Source organism: Puma concolor, chromosome A1 (assembly GCF_028749965.1).
Source record: "Puma concolor isolate L17-30 chromosome A1, mPumCon1.1.hap2, whole genome shotgun sequence".
Classification (NCBI taxonomy): Eukaryota; Metazoa; Chordata; class Mammalia; order Carnivora; family Felidae; genus Puma; species Puma concolor.
The window spans coordinates 115,665,943-115,683,206 of record NC_141667.1 but is presented as its reverse complement, the minus strand read 5'-3'; the positions used below and the strand labels follow the sequence as shown (position 1 = coordinate 115,683,206).

Sequence of the window (17,264 nt, the reverse complement as noted above, 5' to 3'; positions counted from 1 at the left end):
CAATATCTCCAGAGAAGAGGAAAACTCCCTGCATATGCATAGTAGAAGCTAGGTGCTCAATAAATATGTGATGAATGACATACAGGCTGAAATATTTCTGCCAGTGCATACTAAATCAGCTCATTCTGATGTCAGTGATATTTATGCACAATCAAGAAACACACCAATATTAAGCTAGATTCTCCAAATGAATGTGTGTAGCAACCAAAGTGTGATAAAGGTTACCAAAGTTGTCATGGGATGAGTGAAATCATTGCAATACTTCTATCTGGGAAAGCATAGAACTAAAGGACTTGGAAATAGTACCTGAAGTTTTCAATGCACAAGCAAACTTCGAAGAGACACAAGACTCCTTTATGTCATTAAAGTAATCAAATTAAGGCACTTCAACATCAGGATCCAACAGTACCAAAACCAGAGCTAGAGTCCTACCATGTTTAAGATTGAGAAACTACGGTAGCAATCCCATGGGTTAAATTGTCCTTAAAGAAGACTTTGTATTAACATATTGCAGACAAAGAACATCCTTTGCAGTCAAGCATGTCCTTTGCTTATTTCTCTCTCCTCCCCTCTCTAAAAAAAAAAAAAAAAAAAATCCATTTGTCAGTGCATAATGACAACCCAAATATTTACATAAAAGATCAAGGGCAAAATTCCTCAAAGCACCAAAAACTAGGCAAAAGACCAGTACTTGGGTTTCTCGGTGGTGGTGTGTGGTGAATGGACGAGGTCAGAGAAGTGGGGCTAGTTGATAGTGTTGCATTTGCTACAAATAAAGAGTTTTACTGGAATCCTCTTCTACTTTGCTACTATGGCCAAACTTTAAAATTGGAACGATTTTGAAAGGCTAATTACAGGTAACTCTGTGTGTGTGTGTGTGTGTGTGTGTGTGTGTGTGTGTGTGTGTATACAATTTTAAGGTTTTTCTGTCTAAATAGGAAAGAGGATAGTTTATCCTTTCAATTTGGGATTTGGTGGGTGTGGCAATCTGGGAAGATCTGGGAAACAACTAGTGTTTAGTTTGGATGATACACCTGGCTACCATTAAAAGAGCATATAATTATAGCCTAAATGTAGACTTTAAATTTTAACAGATTTATCTAAACTTTCAAAATTTGTACCGTTAAATGTAACTATCTAAAACCATCCTATGGTAGATGTTGCAGTAGTATTCAAAACCGAGCTAATTTACACTGCCATTTTAAAAATCCCTCCAATATCACCACACTCCTAAGTTAACGTTTATACTCGGGAATGGGGCTTTCATTTTTTCTAGTTTGGAGAAGTCAAATGAATTGTTTTGTAGACAGTTCAGACTTGTAACTCTATGAAGACTGACAAGACAGCGCTCTACTTTGTGTTAGTGAGGAACCCTCTCCCTCCCATCCCCCCACGCTATGTTTTAATTAACGTTTCACAAAAGAAATATAGAGGTGCAGGTCCCGGGTTGTGGGACGTTTCCCCTCACAAACATGCTCAAGGAAAAGAAGGGAGGGGAGAAAGAAACGCCACACAGAAGATCTACTCGCCAGAAGAAAGGTCGAAAATCATTAACATGTAAATGGTACTTTTTCCATTCCAAGTCACCTTAACGCCGAGACTGCCCCAGGGACTGGAAGGGTTCGGAACGCCAAGTTAGGCAACTTGGGGACTGCAGGGGTCGGAGCGGAGAGAACCCAGACCGTGGCCAGACCCTCCTTGGAAGGACGTGCGGCTAGAGGCATCGGATTTAGAGGCGGGGCGGGGCAGGGCAGGGCCGGGGGGGGGGGGGGGCGGGGGGGAGAAGGAGGGACTGGCCGAGGATGATATTATCAAGCACTTTCCTGCACAGCCTAGCTTCCTTCCCCAAACTCGCTCTATGTGGTCCCGTAAACCGCTGCCCTTCCCCAAAACAGCGGAAGAAAAAATAAAGATGTATAAGGGGACACCCGCCCTCCGTGTCTCTCTCTAGGTGAGAGGGGTATCCCAAATCGGTTATGTCAGGTCGTGAACAAGATATTCCAGGAAAACGCTGAAGTTTTATTTGTAGTTCGTGTTGCGGGGGGTGGGGGAGGAGGACAAAAGAAGAGAAAAACGTTTAAAAAAAAAAAAAACTTATTCTTTTTGGTCCGCGGCTGCACGTCTGCTGAAAATTGAGTTTCTTTCGCTTTCCATCAAGCCGAGAACCCTGGCCGCCACCTGCGCGTCCCGCGCGGGGTGGGGGAGGGGGTTGGTCCTCGCCCGGGTTCCCCGACGACCACTGCAAAGGGCAGCGAGAATGACAAACCGCAAACTGTCTCGCCGGCATTCCCTTCAACGCACCACACACCTAAGTTCGAATTGAAACTCCCGTTGGCCGACCTCCCACCGAGCCAGGCCGAGATTGCGGCGGAGAGGAAGCTGCGCGCTGCCGCCACGGAGGCTCCTCCTCTCGCCGGTGCAGCCCGCGACTACCTGGCGGCTCGGGCAGGGGCGGGGGTTGGGTGCAGCACGCAAAGCTCAGGGCACCATCGAGACTGCAACGTTCCAGCCCACTTCGCAGGCCAGCGCGGGACGCCGGGCGCACAGCCTATTCCTTCCACCTGCTCCATGCCGTACCCTCCCCCTTCCCTGGCCGTGCCCGGTGAGCCTGCCAGACCGTCCAGGCCAAGCACCCGGCGGGCCGTGCTCACGCAGTTGGCGCAGGCGGCCCTACGCTAGCGGCGCAGCGCCCGCCGGTCCGCCCGCCCCCTGCACTCTCCCCGCCCCCTCCCTCCCTCGCAGGGGCCGAGCGAATGTAGCCCGCGAGAGAAAATGGCGGCGGCGGCGGGGAATCGCGCCTCGTCGTCGGGATTCCCGGGCGCCCGGGCGGCGAGCCCCGAGGCGGGTGGCGGTGGAGGTGCTCTCAAGGCTAGTAGCGCGCCCGCAGCAGCCGCGGGGCTACTTCGGGAGGCGGGCAGCGGGGGCCGCGAGCGGGCTGACTGGCGGCGGCGGCAGCTGCGCAAAGTGCGGAGTGTGGAGCTAGACCAGCTGCCGGAGCCGCAGCTCTTCCTCGCCGCCTCACCGCCGTCCTCCTCCACTTCCCCGTCGCCGGAGCCCTCGGACACAGCGGCGGGCGGGAGCGGTTTCCAGCCTGTGGCCGTGCCGCAACCCCACGGAGCCGCGAGCCGTGGCGGCGCCCACCCTCCGGAGCCCGCGGCCGCACCGGACAGCGGCGCTCCGAGCCCCGCGGGGGCCGAGTCCGGGGAGAAGCGGACGACCGCCGCCGAGCCGCCTCCTGCAGCGGCCCCAGCCGGGTGAGCTGCGCGGCCGGGGATGCGGCGGGGACTTGGGGGGCGGGCGAGGGCAATGAATGAACCCCGGACACCGCGCACTGCGTCCCGGCGCTCAGCGCAGCTAAGCTGCGCGCCGCTCGCCGGGATCTGAGCCCTCGGGCACCCCCTTTGACCCCTCCGGCGTCGGGCGGCGCCCCGGACCTGGCCTGCGGGACGAAACGGGGGCCCGGGGCGGGGACGTGCCGGAGAGTTTGTTATTGTTTGTAGACATGTGACAGGCGTGCGAGCCGCGCTGCAGGGACCCGTTGAGATAAGGTGTGGGGCCCCGGGCTGGCTTTGTGGGGCTCCGGAATCGGGACTCTGGGAGGACCCCCGGCGTGGGACCCTGGCGTTGCCCTCGGGGCTGGGGGGAGGGCAGGAGCCTGTTGGCGGCGCCCCCAGACGAGAGTCCCGGGATTTCTGGGGTGAGGCCAGAGCCTGCAAACAAGCGGTGGTCAAAAAAAGGGGCGGGGTGGGTGGGAAGCCCAGCCCGAGGCCGGGTGGGGGGCCCGGGACGGAGGAGAACGCGGTGAGGTCCTCCCGGCCTTGACAGGCAGAGACCCTTAGCAGGTACCCGGGGCCCGGCCCGGACGGAGGCAGAACGACCACAGGGGCTCCTGGTGGAAGGCGCTGTAACGCCTGTCAAAGCGTTGTGGGCGGGCAGACTGCACATTCGGGGACTTGTAATATTTTTGGAGTTGGTTTTTCTCATTGCGTCCCTCAAGGGGCTCCACATGTTCTTGGGAATGCGGACAGCGCCACTGAGACTTGAGTGACTTCTGTTTGGAGTTTGAAATTGGCCTTTGAAGTTTGCATTTGGCGGAGTGGTGTAAGAGCCAGGACCGGATGTGTCAGCCATTCAGTTTCAAAGCAGTGGTGACTGCTCCCCGCAGCCTCTCTGGCGTGGCTGGGGACCGCGGCTCGGGTGCGGTGCTTCCTGCTCGGTGCAGCTGCGCGGGCCGCCCGCCTGACTGAGGGATTCCAGGGGTCACAGTGCGGTGGGCTTCGGCTCACATAGTCCTGTAGTGCCAATGCATTACGGTATGTGTAAGGTAACAGACTAGACGTTCTTGGCCTGACCCTTTCTTTGGCTACTGGAAATCTTTATGTTAAAGGAAATTATTTTAAGTGTGACAGCCGTAATCCATGTTTTTAGAAAATCTGACTAGTGTTTGCACAGCACAGTCTTGATGAGTATTTTGAGTTGCTGGAAATGTTTTTGTGATAGTTACCCATTGCCCTGTAGAGTTTCCTGACCTTTATTCTGAGTATTTTAAAGACTGTCTTAGATTTTTTTCCTTGTGAGACGAATCTGACAGTAGGAATCCTTGGTTTCGGTTATCTAAAGTTCTTTGGCACTTTTTTGAGCTTGATTATTTATTTAAAGCCACAGTTCATTTATTACCAGGAAGTCGCGCCCCCCCCCCCCAAAATTACCGTAAAAATTATGGTCAACACTGTGCCATGGCAGTCTTGAAAGGAAAGGAGATGGCTGTGATAGTTTTCTGCGTGCACTTGTAAATATAACTTAGTTTTACGAGAATTAAGTTCCTCTACACTTTCCTGCTTCCGTGCAGATTGGAGTAAAAACTCAGTAGGATAATTCTTTGAAGGCAGTTGATACTACAAATGAGCTCCAGATAAAAATATTAAACCTTAAGTTTGAGAAGTTAATTTTATCTGTTCTGACGAAAGCAACTTTTGAATACAGTAAATAATTTAGTACCAGCATTCTGGTCATTAAAGAGCCATGAATATAGAAGAGCAACCACTGTAAAAAATAATGTGTAGAAGTTGTTTAGTGTTGTCTCCACACAAAATAAGAGGACTAAGATGGAGGCAGGTAGAATTCAGAAACGGTAATTTATGCTTAATTTTTGCATTTCATAACGTAGGTATTTTTCCCCTCTTTGTTTAAGGAGTGGATTATAATTGTGCAATGTGTGAAATAATGGGCTAATCAGCATAATCACTTTTTAAAAATGAATTTCACTAGCCAGAATGCTGTTTGTTCACCCTAAGTCATCCCTGCAAATTTCATTTACACCAAAATGTTGATTCCCTAAACTTTTGAAATATAGTGATTTTTCCTTTCAGTTTCCTTCTCAGTGGGATTGAAATTCATTTGCATTTGTTGGTATAAATACTTTGAGTATAAAGAGTTCATTGAACTCTTTTTTGACAGTTTCATTTGTACTTTCTGGAGGAAAATTTAGCCTTGAGATTTTGAAATATTTTTATGTTTTAGTAGTAGTAAGGGTCTGGAGACCCCTTCTGTCTAAAGACCTATTGTATGTTTTAAAGAGAATCCTATGATTTTTAATTTCAGAATTTCCTTCAGGTTTTTGACCTTTGGATGTAGAAACTGGAAATGTAGAAAATATATTTGTGCAGTATAAATTATGTAAGTTATACTCATATTAAAAATAGAAAAGTTTAAGTCTCACCCTCTCCTTTAGGGTAATAATTGAAACCATGAAAGTTTTGTGCCTGAAAGTGGCACGTAAAGGTTTGGGATTTTAACTTACATTACAGAATTAGGAACTTTTTCTTCCTATTTATTGTCTTTGAAGAAAAATTGCAGTGTTATCCTCCATTGAACAGGCTATTGTGAGTTTGGTAGTTATAATTACTCTATCCTATTTTTGTAACTGAAAAAACCCTAACTATCAATTTGCTGGCCCCATGAAAGAACAAGATATGCTGTACTTGTTAATGTTAGTTTTTGTTAAAACTAAAGCTATTTCATAGGCTGCTTTTATATCCTCATATAGCCCTCAGCTTTCACTTCCTTTTAGAAGCTACTGGGTTAAAAATATAATTTAGTGATTTTTTTACTAGAGGAGATACAGGAACATTATTACCTAAAAATAAGTTTTAAAAAATTAAGTTGACGATTTTACAAAACAGTAGAGGGAGTTACATAAGCTAACATATTTGAATTTGTAAGTTTTGTAGTTATGAATTATCTCCAAATCCTCTATTAAATCAAGTAAGAAAATTAATGCATTCTTCAAAGATTATCCTTATTAAATACAATTCTGAAAGAAAAATATCAGTTATAGTTGTTGCCAACTTTTGTTTTCTTTTCATATCTGATTTTGGCAGGGGTAACTGGTTAACCAACATTCCTTAATGTATGATTTCCAATACTCTTTAATAACTCCATTTTGTTAGATACAAAAACCAGGAAGTAGCCCTGTTCATTGGTACTGTTTCACCTCCTCATAGTGCCTCAAGTCTATGTTGCTTGTCTTAGAAAAATGGTCATTGACTTACTGACTTGAAGATTTCAAAATATAGAAAGAAAGGAGTGTTCTTTGTTTTCATCGAGTGCAAAATAACCAGCTACAGCTTGCCTAGGCTGTCTGCTCATCAGTCCTTGACACTGGCTGTGAACATTCCAGAAGAAGAAATAATGGGGTGGCAAGGCAGTTAATGGTGAATGGATTCCCCTGAGGGAAAATATGAGGCATTCAGAAGTGCTCTGAGTTAGAAAGCACGATTTTGCATTTGTAACCCATTTTCTTGGGTTGAGGGGTCTTTCTCTATAAAGGCAGTAGAAAAACGTGGTATGGAAAAGTAATAGTCTCCAGAGGCTGCTTACGAACTATACTATATTGCACCTCTAACCTTGGTAATGTTTTGATTATATCACATACCAAGTATAGTCCTTAGACTTGGTGGTTTTCCTCAATCCTGGCCTCTTTTTATATCCTAAGTCAAAAGTTAGAGCTACTTAAAAATGTTAATGGGTAGAAGATAAATGTAAGCAAATGTTCAGTATTAGGAATAGATCCACATTGTCTCTAACAAATAATTGAAGAACATTTTTAACATGAAAGAAGTAACCAGGAACAGAATTAAAGTAAATGGTTTGTTGCAAAACAGTGAGGTTAGTCAGGTGATATGTAAGAGGATTTTAGCTGTGGCTAAAACATGTTCATTGAGCATACAGATATGTTTGGATTCATTTTATGTAGTCACCTTTCTTCTCTTCTGCGGGTCAGACAAGTTACAGCCCTCCAAGGCTTTGTAATTTTTGTTTTCAAGAGGTGGAAACTTATAGGTGATGCTAAAGCCCTTTGATCCCATAACTAGAAGACAGAGCTCCGTCAGTCTGACTCCACAGTTCATTTCTTTCCACCATCTATGCTGCTTTTATTTTTTCAAATTAATAATTAAATTAATTGATAAATTTAAGGAGGAAGTTACTCTGCAGGAGTCATAGTAAACATAATAGGTCTCCACTGAGTGCCATTGCCAATGTATTTGTCTCTTTATATGTATATACTGCATAGTTTTCTGTAACCTGGCCTTGTATATGTAATATAAGTAGACTGTACTAGATCACTTTATTGTGTTAGGCACGAAAAATAATTGATTCATGTTGAGTTTTTCTTAGATTTCTTGATTTGTGCTGTATTAAATCGGAAGTGGAGGGAAGTGAAGCTGAAATTAAAATCACTCATTTATCTAAATCATCATACATGGAGAGAAACTTCCTGTCTAGCTGGACCTTGCTCCTTTGTTGTTGTTCTTTTTTTATTTCATTCATCCAACATTTAAGAATCTCTACAAGATGATAGTCTTTGTATTAGAGAAAAAGATCATTAATGCATGGTCTCTCTTTCTCTTGGTGGGTTCTAGTATGCATGTGTTAGCAGTACCATGTTAAGTGCTTTAAGAGAGATGTGAATTCAGAGAGACACCCAGATTAAAAATTAGTGTTCTGAATCTCATCCACAGCATTCCACACCTTATTCATGCAGTGAATATGATGGTACCTCCCTAACTTTCTCAGGAATTAGTTGGCCTTCCAGATTAGTAGTTAAGGGTGGTAGCTTTGTTTTACTTTCTGCGGGGCATTTGGTCTTTTTCCCCTTTCTTAGGACAGGTATATGCTGTAGTTTTTCCATTTCTACAGTAATGGAAAAAGGAAATCTAGATACAGATGAGTTTCAAACTGTTTCTGGCTATATTCTTAAGAGGAATATATACAGAACTGCAAGTTCAGATGTGATTTTTTTTTCTTGAAAGAGAAAATGGAGGTATGGGGAACAAGAAACTCAATATATGCCAATGGTGCTTTTAAACTTTACTCTTATTAGTAACAGCAACTCTGCTAGTTAAGAAAACAATATTGGGAAATGTAAATTATGCTCTATGGCATAAGATAATCAAGAAAATATCCTTGTCTTTATATATTCTATGGCATATCACAGTTGGTTTAGGTATGTTTGGTATGGAAGGGAGTTTTATTAGTGACAGAGTCCTTTGGAATACCAGTCTGGTTAGTTTAGTTTAATAGATTGACATGTCATAGAGTGCCAAGAACTGTTAAGTTCTTAATAACCACCAAGCATATATTTCTGAGAATACAGTCTGTCACCTGGAAATCATTAATGAGGCCATCAGACCTCTTGAAGAATGGAGGAAGTCCCTGGAGCTTCCACAGTGCTGTAGTTAGTGCATTAACTAAGTTTATCACATGAAATATATTGAGTGTATGTGGAGTAAGGAGAGAGTAGACACTGGGTGGAGACTTTACTCTTGACAAATAGACTTGATCGTTACTTTTTTGTTGTTGCCTAAATAAGTCATTTAACTGATATATTATCAACTAACCTTCAAACTGGTCTAACAGCATTCTGAATAGTAAATATCAGTTGTTAACAAATGCGGAACTCTGTCTTATTATTTATACCATTGCCCAGTACCTAGACTAGTGTCTGCTACCCATGAATGTTAGGTGCTCATAAATGTTAGGATGGATTAATTTTCTCAAAGTGGTTATTTTTAAATTAGTGTATCTGAAGATTACAATAATTTACTTTGATGTGATTTTAATCATGGTCTAGCTTAAGGCAAGTTTTGAAGTCAAGAACTGTCTCTTAGGCTTGATATTTAGTAGCAATAGCTGGTGTTTAGCAATTACTGACCATATTGATTGATTTCATATTATGTATAACAAAATAATTAGTTTAATAGCTCAGTGTAGTTGCAAAGTAATTAGAGCCATGCTCAAAGTATCAAATAGTGAGAAAATGAGTTTCTGATATTTCAGGTGGCTAGTTATTTGGACTGATGGGTAATCCTCCTGATTATCTTCTTCACCCTGACAGTTCTTGCTTGGTGGCCCATCATCACTCTCTTGAACATTAATATTAGAAGATCTTCAGGTTGATCAGGGCTTCTTTCATTTTGTCTTCTCCATCCCTACCCTCATTAATGCCTTGAGATCAATTATTGAGTGTTCACAAATGATTGCCGAATTTCCTAACCATGACCTCTCCTGAACTCCAGACTTATCATCTAACTGTCTGTGTAACAGAGCCATACTCAGATATCTAAAATCAAATTCAGGACTTTCCCTATACCTTGTTCTACTAATACGTTCTCAGCTTATGGAATGGCAGAACCAGAACCTAGGAGTTACCCTTGACAGCTCCTTGTGTATAGTCCACCATCAGAGGCTGAGGATTTGACTGTTACCACATCCTTAAGCCAGGCTTCCATGATCCCTTATTTAGACTAATGTAGTAGCTTCCTGACTTGCCCCTGTATCCTGCTTTCTCCCTTCTAATCTGTTCTCCTTATTATATGGCCAGAGTGATTATTTTATTTTTATTTTTATTTTTATTTTTATGTTATGTTATGTTATGTTATGTTATGTTATGTTATGTTATGTTATGTTAGTAGGCTCCATGCCCAGTGTGGAGCCCAATGCAGAACTTGAACTCAGGACCTTGAGGTCAAGACTGGCTGAGATCAAGACTCACGCCCTTAACTGACTGAGCCACCCAGGTGCCCACAGAGTGATGACTTTAAAATGTTAATCTGATTATAACAATTTTCCTCTAGAAAAGTAAATAAGATTAAATATAAAAACTCTCAGAAGCTTTCTATTTGGTTAAAAACAGAGAATCCTTAACATGCTCTACCCAGTCCCTGCCCTGTCTGGCCCTGCGCCTCTCCAGGCTGTCTCAGATCACACTTGCCCTTGTTCTTTGCTGGCTTGCCTTCTTTCATTTCCTCAAACTCAGCATTCCACCTCTCGCCATAGGGCTTTGGCATGTACTGCATGCTCCCTCTGCCGGGAACACTCTTCCCCAGTCCCAAGTCAGTACTTCCTTGTTCAAACCTTAGCTCACTGATACTTCCTCAGGGAAGCTTTTCTTCCCTGGTCTCTCAGACTGGCTTGTAGCACTGTGTCTCTCTACTGTCAATGTTGTGATTTTACATTTGTTATCTCATTTGATGAATTGCTGCCTTCTCCGGAAGATTATAAGACCTGTGTGGGCAGTGCCTGTGCCTGGATGGGGACCCGGCACCTAGCAAATGCCTGGCCCAGAGTAGACCCCCAGAGTAAATATTTGTGGAATAAATGAGTAAGGATAATAATGGCAAGTTTAACCTAGTGGATCATCTGTTTGTCGCCTTTGGTCACAGTACCCTTGGACCTAGCTGAGACACGAATAAACAGCAAAAGCCTAGATGATTGTTGTTTCCAAGTTCTCAGTTTGTGATAGATTCATTGGGAGGTATATGGACTATTAGACATGCCAAGTGCCTTGACTGAGGTAGGACAGCTTAATGTGGTGTGGGGGAAATAGCTATATAGTAGTCCCTTACCCCCTTTCCCATGGTTTCACTTTCCGAGGTTTCAGTCGGCCGGCCGCAGTCTGATGATCCTCCTTCCTCCTTCTGACACTGTCATCACAAGTTCAGTAGTGCTACCCCTTCCCCACTCATGCTCTGTCTCTCTCTCTCTTTCTCTCAAAAATAAAGAAAAACATTAAAAAAATTTTTTTAAAGGGTGGGGGGCGGGCCTTGGATGGTTCAGTCAGTGGGTTAAGCATCCAAACTTGGCTCAGGTTATGATCTCACGGTTCATGCGTTCAAGTCCCGCGTTGGGCTCTGTGCTGACAGCTCAGAGCCTGGAGCCTGCTTCACATTCTGTGTCTGTGTGTCTGTCTTTCTCTCTTTCTCACTCTCTCTTCCTCCCTCCACCCTCCACTCATGCTCCCTCTCTCAAAACTAAAAAACGTTAAAAATTTTTTTAAAAAAAGTTCAGTAGTAGCTTAACACTATGTCGCCAAGTCTATATCATTCACCTCACTTCATCTCATCAGATGGGCATTTTATCATGTTACATCATCACAAGAAGGGTGAGTACAGTACAATAAGACTTGGAGAGAAAGTGACCACGTTCACATAACTTTTATAAAATTATATTGTAATAATTGTTCTATTCTATCAGTTACTGTTACTCTTACAGTGCCTAATTTATAAATTTATCGTAGGTATGTACATATAGGAAAAACCATAATTTATGTAGGGTTCAGTACTATCTCTGGTTTTAGACATCCACTGGGGGTCTTGGAATGTGTTCCTAGTGGATAAGGGGAGACTGCTCTACTGCATGGTAATCTGTTGTAGGTAAGAAGAGCTTACTGTGTGTATGTAATTCTTTTGCACTTACTAGAGTACTGAAAATGTGTGTGTATGTATATTTATGTATATATGAATAAATATACACATAAAGGTGCCACGCATTAATATAATGATTCCTTTTTTTTCAAGTTCTCAAAATGTTATGTAAACTTAAGATACCGTTTTAAGGTTCTTGTGCCAATGTATTCATATGAATAAATATACTCATAAAGATGTTATGCATTAATGTAATTGTTCCTTTTTCACAAACTAGTAATGTAATGTAAACTTAAAATACCATTTCCAGGATTCTTGTCCCAATATAACCCTACTTCATGTAAAATTTATTAAACTGTTTTTGATAGTAATTCAACTTGTAAATAGAAGTTCACATTTGCACTAAAGAGATTTGCTAGGCAAATACTGTATGAGATTTCAGGAACCAAGAGCCCACGTAACAGAAAGAAAACATTTTAAAGTTTACTGATGGTAACTAAACCCAGCAGCCTCCCTTATCTAGAACATGGTTTAGCACTAAGATGTAGGGAAAAAAGGCTTTCAGCCGCCAAAGAGCCTGTAACAAAATCTGTCCTTTGAAGTTCTTTGATTTTACACTTATGAGAGTTCCAAGGGCATTGGCTCAGGATTCACAGACACTTACTTAAGATATTCTTGTTTTCTTGTCCATTTGGTGTCCCTAAAACACAGCAATCAAAAGCAGCCAATTAGAAGGACTAGGAGTATGAGGGACAGGTTCCCTGATGGCAGCAATACTGGCAGAGATATTTGACAGCCAGAGAGGAGAGAGGGAGGGAGAGGAGGATGTCACAGCATTGCTGTTGGGGGACACCTGGTGTGGGAACATTCTGTTCCACATACCTGGATAGCTTCTCAGATTATGAATTTTTTGAATGACAAAACTTTCCACATTACTTCTTGAGCACCAATTTCCTTATTTGTAGAATGACTATGAAGAAGATTGTTTTTTATAATGGTGAGTGTGGCTCATCATAACAAAGTTGTGGTGTTTCTTTCTATTCAGCGAACGGAAATTAGAATGTTTATAATATATTGAGTAAGATTTTCATTCAAGATAGTTGTAGCAAGTATTTGATCCTTAAAGTGGTAAGCTTCTAAATTATATAGAATAGGTAGTTACATAGCCCTGATGATACTAAATAATTGAAGAGTCCGTTAGAATTCTGTAAAATTGTATGCCACTCATTAGAAATGTCGTGTGGATTGTCTCTGTGGGAAAATCTTTTTTGTTCTATTTGTTGGCTTGAATCATATTCTACCCTGCAGTTTCTTTATGATACTTCTTAATCACTACCACTAGGGATATATCCTGACCTTTCTCCTAGTTAGACTGTGAAGAGTGAAGCAGTAAGCTCTGACTTTTTAACACTGATCAAGTTACTTAATGACTGCAAGGTTTTTGGTTTAATTACTTGGAAAAGTCTGTATGCTTTAAGGTGATAAGTGTTTTGAAACAGACATTTACATTTCTTCCTTTTTTCTCCTTTGAGGTTAATTGGCTGCATCTCTTTATCTTCTGGATTTCTATTAATATTCTTAAATTCTGCTTGGGTAGTAAATAAGATAATTTTAATTGAAACTTAGATTTTATAAAAGATGTGACAGACTAATGTAGATATTAATATTCCTGAAAAAGTTTTAGGTTTTTTAATCTAAATTTATTTTGAATTATGAAAATATGTTTCAATCTTCTGATACAATGACATCTCCGTGCTGTTTTATGAGGTCCTAATAATGTTTTTGGGATTCAGGACTTATAGAATTAAACTTCATTATTAAAATGATTGGACAGCCCTTTTGAAAGCAATAGAACAATTATTTTTTTAATGTGTATCTTTATCATTTAACAAAAAGGACTGTACATTGGAGACTACAAAATTTTCTTTTTTCTTTTTTTTAAATTTTTTTTAACATTCATTTTTGAGAGGGTGTGAACAGGGCAGTGGCAGAGAGAGAGGGAGACATAGAATCCAAAGCAGGCTCCAGGCTCTGAGCTGTCACCACAGAGCCTGACGTGAGGCTTGAACTCACGAGCCGTGAGATCATGACCCGAGCCGAAGTTAGACGCTTAACCGACTGAGCCACCCAGGCGCCCCATAAATTTGCCTTTTTCGTGACAGTATTTTGTTAGTTGTGTTGATAAACATGGAGCTATCTTTTTCGTTTTTTTTAATGTTTATTTATTTTTGAGAGAAACCAAGTGTAAGCGGGGAAGGGGCAGAGAGAGAGAGAGGGAGACACAGAATCTGAAGCAGGCTGCAGGGTCTAAGCTGTCAGCACAGAGCCCAATGTAGGACTCAAACCCACTAACTGAGAGATCATGACCTGAGCCGAAGTCAGTCACTTAACTGACTGAGCCACCCAGGCGTCCCTGAGCTATCTTTTTAATGACTGAATAATATTCTGTTATATGAATGTCTCATTAGCCAGTTTTCTATTTTTTTCTCAGTTTCCTGTTTTTAGACATTTATATTGTTTGTGTTTGGATTGTTATGTTAACCTTTAGTGACTGCCATCGTATATGCATTTTTATGTATTAGAGAATTTATTTCTATAAAAGAAATATTCAGAAGTGGAATTGCTGAGTCAAAGGACATGGATATTTAAAATTTGATTGTATAGCTGAATTGCATCATCAAACATTGTACCAGTTTATATTTATTTCTGTTTATTTCACAGTATGTGAGAGTGCCCGTGGCCCCACATTTTGGCTATCATTGGACATCATCCATCTTTCATTTTTTGCCAGTCTGGATGAAAGATGGTTTCTTATTTTAATTTGCATTTTTTAGCTTTTTAACATCATTGTACAACTTGCCATATTTATTATGGACAAGCTGTCATAATAATTTATTGGACAAGTTGTCATATTTATTAACAGTTTCATATTTCTTTGGTATATTTTCTTTCATACATGGGTAAGAACTGTTTATTTTTTCCTGTTGGTTTGTGATCACCCTTTGTATGTTAGAATAGCTCTGACATGTATTGCAATTGTTTTTCTCCACTTTTGTGTTATGTTATGAATTTCAGTTAAGAGTGTTTTTCCACAAAGGAAGTTTGTCTTTTCAGATTTCAGTTTTTTCTTTTCATTATTTTTGCATTTAGGTCTTATAGCATGGCCTTCTAGAGATGCAGTGCTGTGTAGTACTGAAGAGTGCAGATGCATGAATTATAGTCAGAGTGTCACCACTGCCAGGTAGTGTAACTGGGCAGTTACTTACCTTCTTTGCATTTCACTTTTCTTAACTGTAAGATGAAGATACCATTTCATAGTTACAATGAGGACTGAGTGTTTATATAGCTCTTCAGACAGTGAGTGCTTGGTGCACAGTAAACACCGTATAAGTAATGGTTCTTACTATTCCCTATTGTAAAGTTATACAAATTCACCAGCATTTTCTAATATTTTTATGTATTTAAAAAAAAAAAAAACAACTTTAATTTCTGATCCATCTGAAGTTGTAAGGAATGGTACAGGGTCTAACTTCATTGTCTACAAATGACTAACTAGGTGTCCCAGCACTGTTTATTGATTAAAAGTATTCCCTTTATCACATACTAAATTCTCAGATATTTGGAAGTTCCCAGATACATTTCTTTATTCCAGATCTTTTTCTTGCACTAAGGGCCTAAACTCCTAAATAGCCACATTTCAAAATTAAAAGAAAGACATTAACTAGAGAGAAAGGATATATCAGGAGATTATTAACTATATCTTTGCTGACTCATTCTTATTGATTTTGGTCCTTGAAATGTCTTGGCTTCATTGACAGAACCCTGCATCCTACTGCCTCTGGGATAGTTTCTCTAGAAGGTACAGCTCCGGCAGGTGCTGTAGCCCTGTGTCCACACTGAATCCCTGTCACCCTGCCCCCCAGCTTCTCTATCCTCTCCCTCAGTTCTCCTGCTTGTTTTGGGTGCCTGTTGGTAACTCCTGCTATCATCTCCCTCATTGCTGCGCTCTTATTCTTCTGGCTTTCTTATCCTCAGCATCCAAGCAAGCTCCAGTTGTACTGTTGCCAGTTCCCTGCTAGCCTTGGAATTCACCCTACGGCTGCTAATCCAGGGTCACATTATTGTCACCTCATCCCGATCTTGCAAACCCTCCTTCCTAACCAGCCTCCTGCTTTTAGACATGTCTTCCTGTCTTTTCCCTACACTGTAGTTAGAGTGAGGCTTCTACAGTGAGGGTATGACCCTGACACTTCTGTCCACGGAACTTTCCTTCATCCTCAGAATAAAGTCCAGACTCCTTAATCTAGCTCAGAAGCCCCTGGTGACCAGGTCTGCTCCCCTCTTAGCTCCCCCTTTCAGGACACCGTCTTTATTTTCAATGTGCTGTTTCCTCCATCTGGAATACTCCTCATCTCCACTATGAAATGGTTTTCAATATGTTTTTACTCCCTTTGCAATAATGAATTACTGGTATTCTACTAAATATAAGTGTGGCTTTTTGCAGAAGTCAATACTGTATTGTGAATTCTGCTGAACTCTGATTTAAAGTTCCTCAGTATCTGAATTAGATTTGCCGCTTTTAAACCTCTTCAGTTTTTCCTCTGTGATTGCGTATGTAGTCACGTCTTAACTGAACAATGGTGTTTACGAAGAGTTGTTTGTAAAGTGTACGTTATTATAAAGTGAGTCGGATTTTTCAGGTTATGTGAAAATTTCATAGGTGCAATGTTGGGAGAATATTTTGGTGCCACACAATGTATTGCTGTCTTTGGGAATAATCCAAGACCATCTCCCGTAGGAGAACAAACATGCTGAAATGCTGCAATCACAGGGCTTGACTGTGTCCTGGGCACATCATCACAAGGTTTATATCAGCTGCCTGGCCTCCTCAGGCAAGGTCCCAGGAAGCTGATGGGCTGTAGGAAGACAGGCCTGTCAGATGTGGGGTCATTTGAAATATCTTTTTGTCTAGTCTTTGTATACTCTTTCCAGAAAAACCAAAGGCTAGAGTAGTAAACATGCCAGGGTGAATGTCCATTACCAGTGCTGTCATCTCCCCTTACACCGCCACCATCCGTGTCTTCAAGAGCACTCTGAGTGACTTCTGTGAACCAGGCTCCAAGGTGCTAGGGACCCAGGAGGGATGATGCGTGTAAAGGAGTTTAACAAGGTAACAGTCTACTGATGACAAGGGTTGTGCAGCTCTTAGGCATCTGGGAGTGAGACTGGTGTAGGGAGGGTTTTCAGGGAAATGGGAGGTCCATGCCAAGTTCTGAAGAATGCAGAGTTGTGAAACAGGTAAAAGGAGCTTACAGGGAGACTTCATGAGGTGCAGGAGGAACAGACACAGGCCCTCTGCTGATAAGTGAACTGCAAGTATAGTTCAAATAGCTCTAAATGGGTGGAGAGTAGAGTGTACATCGGGCTCAGGAACCAACCTGTGGACAAGATTTCTGTCTCTGCCCAGAGAGCCGTGCAGAGCTCTCTGCTTCATTATTGCTCCCACTGGTCAATCCTTAGATCTCTGTGCTTAGGGCAAAATAAAAAGCTTTTGTAGTT

At 42.1% G+C, this 17,264-nt stretch overlaps 1 protein-coding gene across 3 annotated transcripts in view; it reads left to right on the top strand.

The window, feature by feature from the left end:
* The first annotated feature begins 2,732 nt into the window (after positions 1-2,732).
* Positions 2,733-17,264, top strand: part of MAP3K1 (mitogen-activated protein kinase kinase kinase 1) — a 77,543-nt gene continuing 63,011 nt past the window's right edge. The window contains exon 1 of one of the 3 annotated variants that reach the window (XM_086700569.1): positions 2,733-3,254. In XM_086700569.1, coding sequence (XP_086556695.1) covers positions 2,773-3,254 — 482 coding nt within the window. In that variant the 5' untranslated portion in view covers positions 2,733-2,772. Of the gene's footprint in view, positions 3,255-3,763; positions 4,314-11,062; positions 14,947-17,264 lie in introns of those variants that run through there. The other 2 variants (XM_086700591.1, XM_086700577.1) reach the window with 2 other exon arrangements.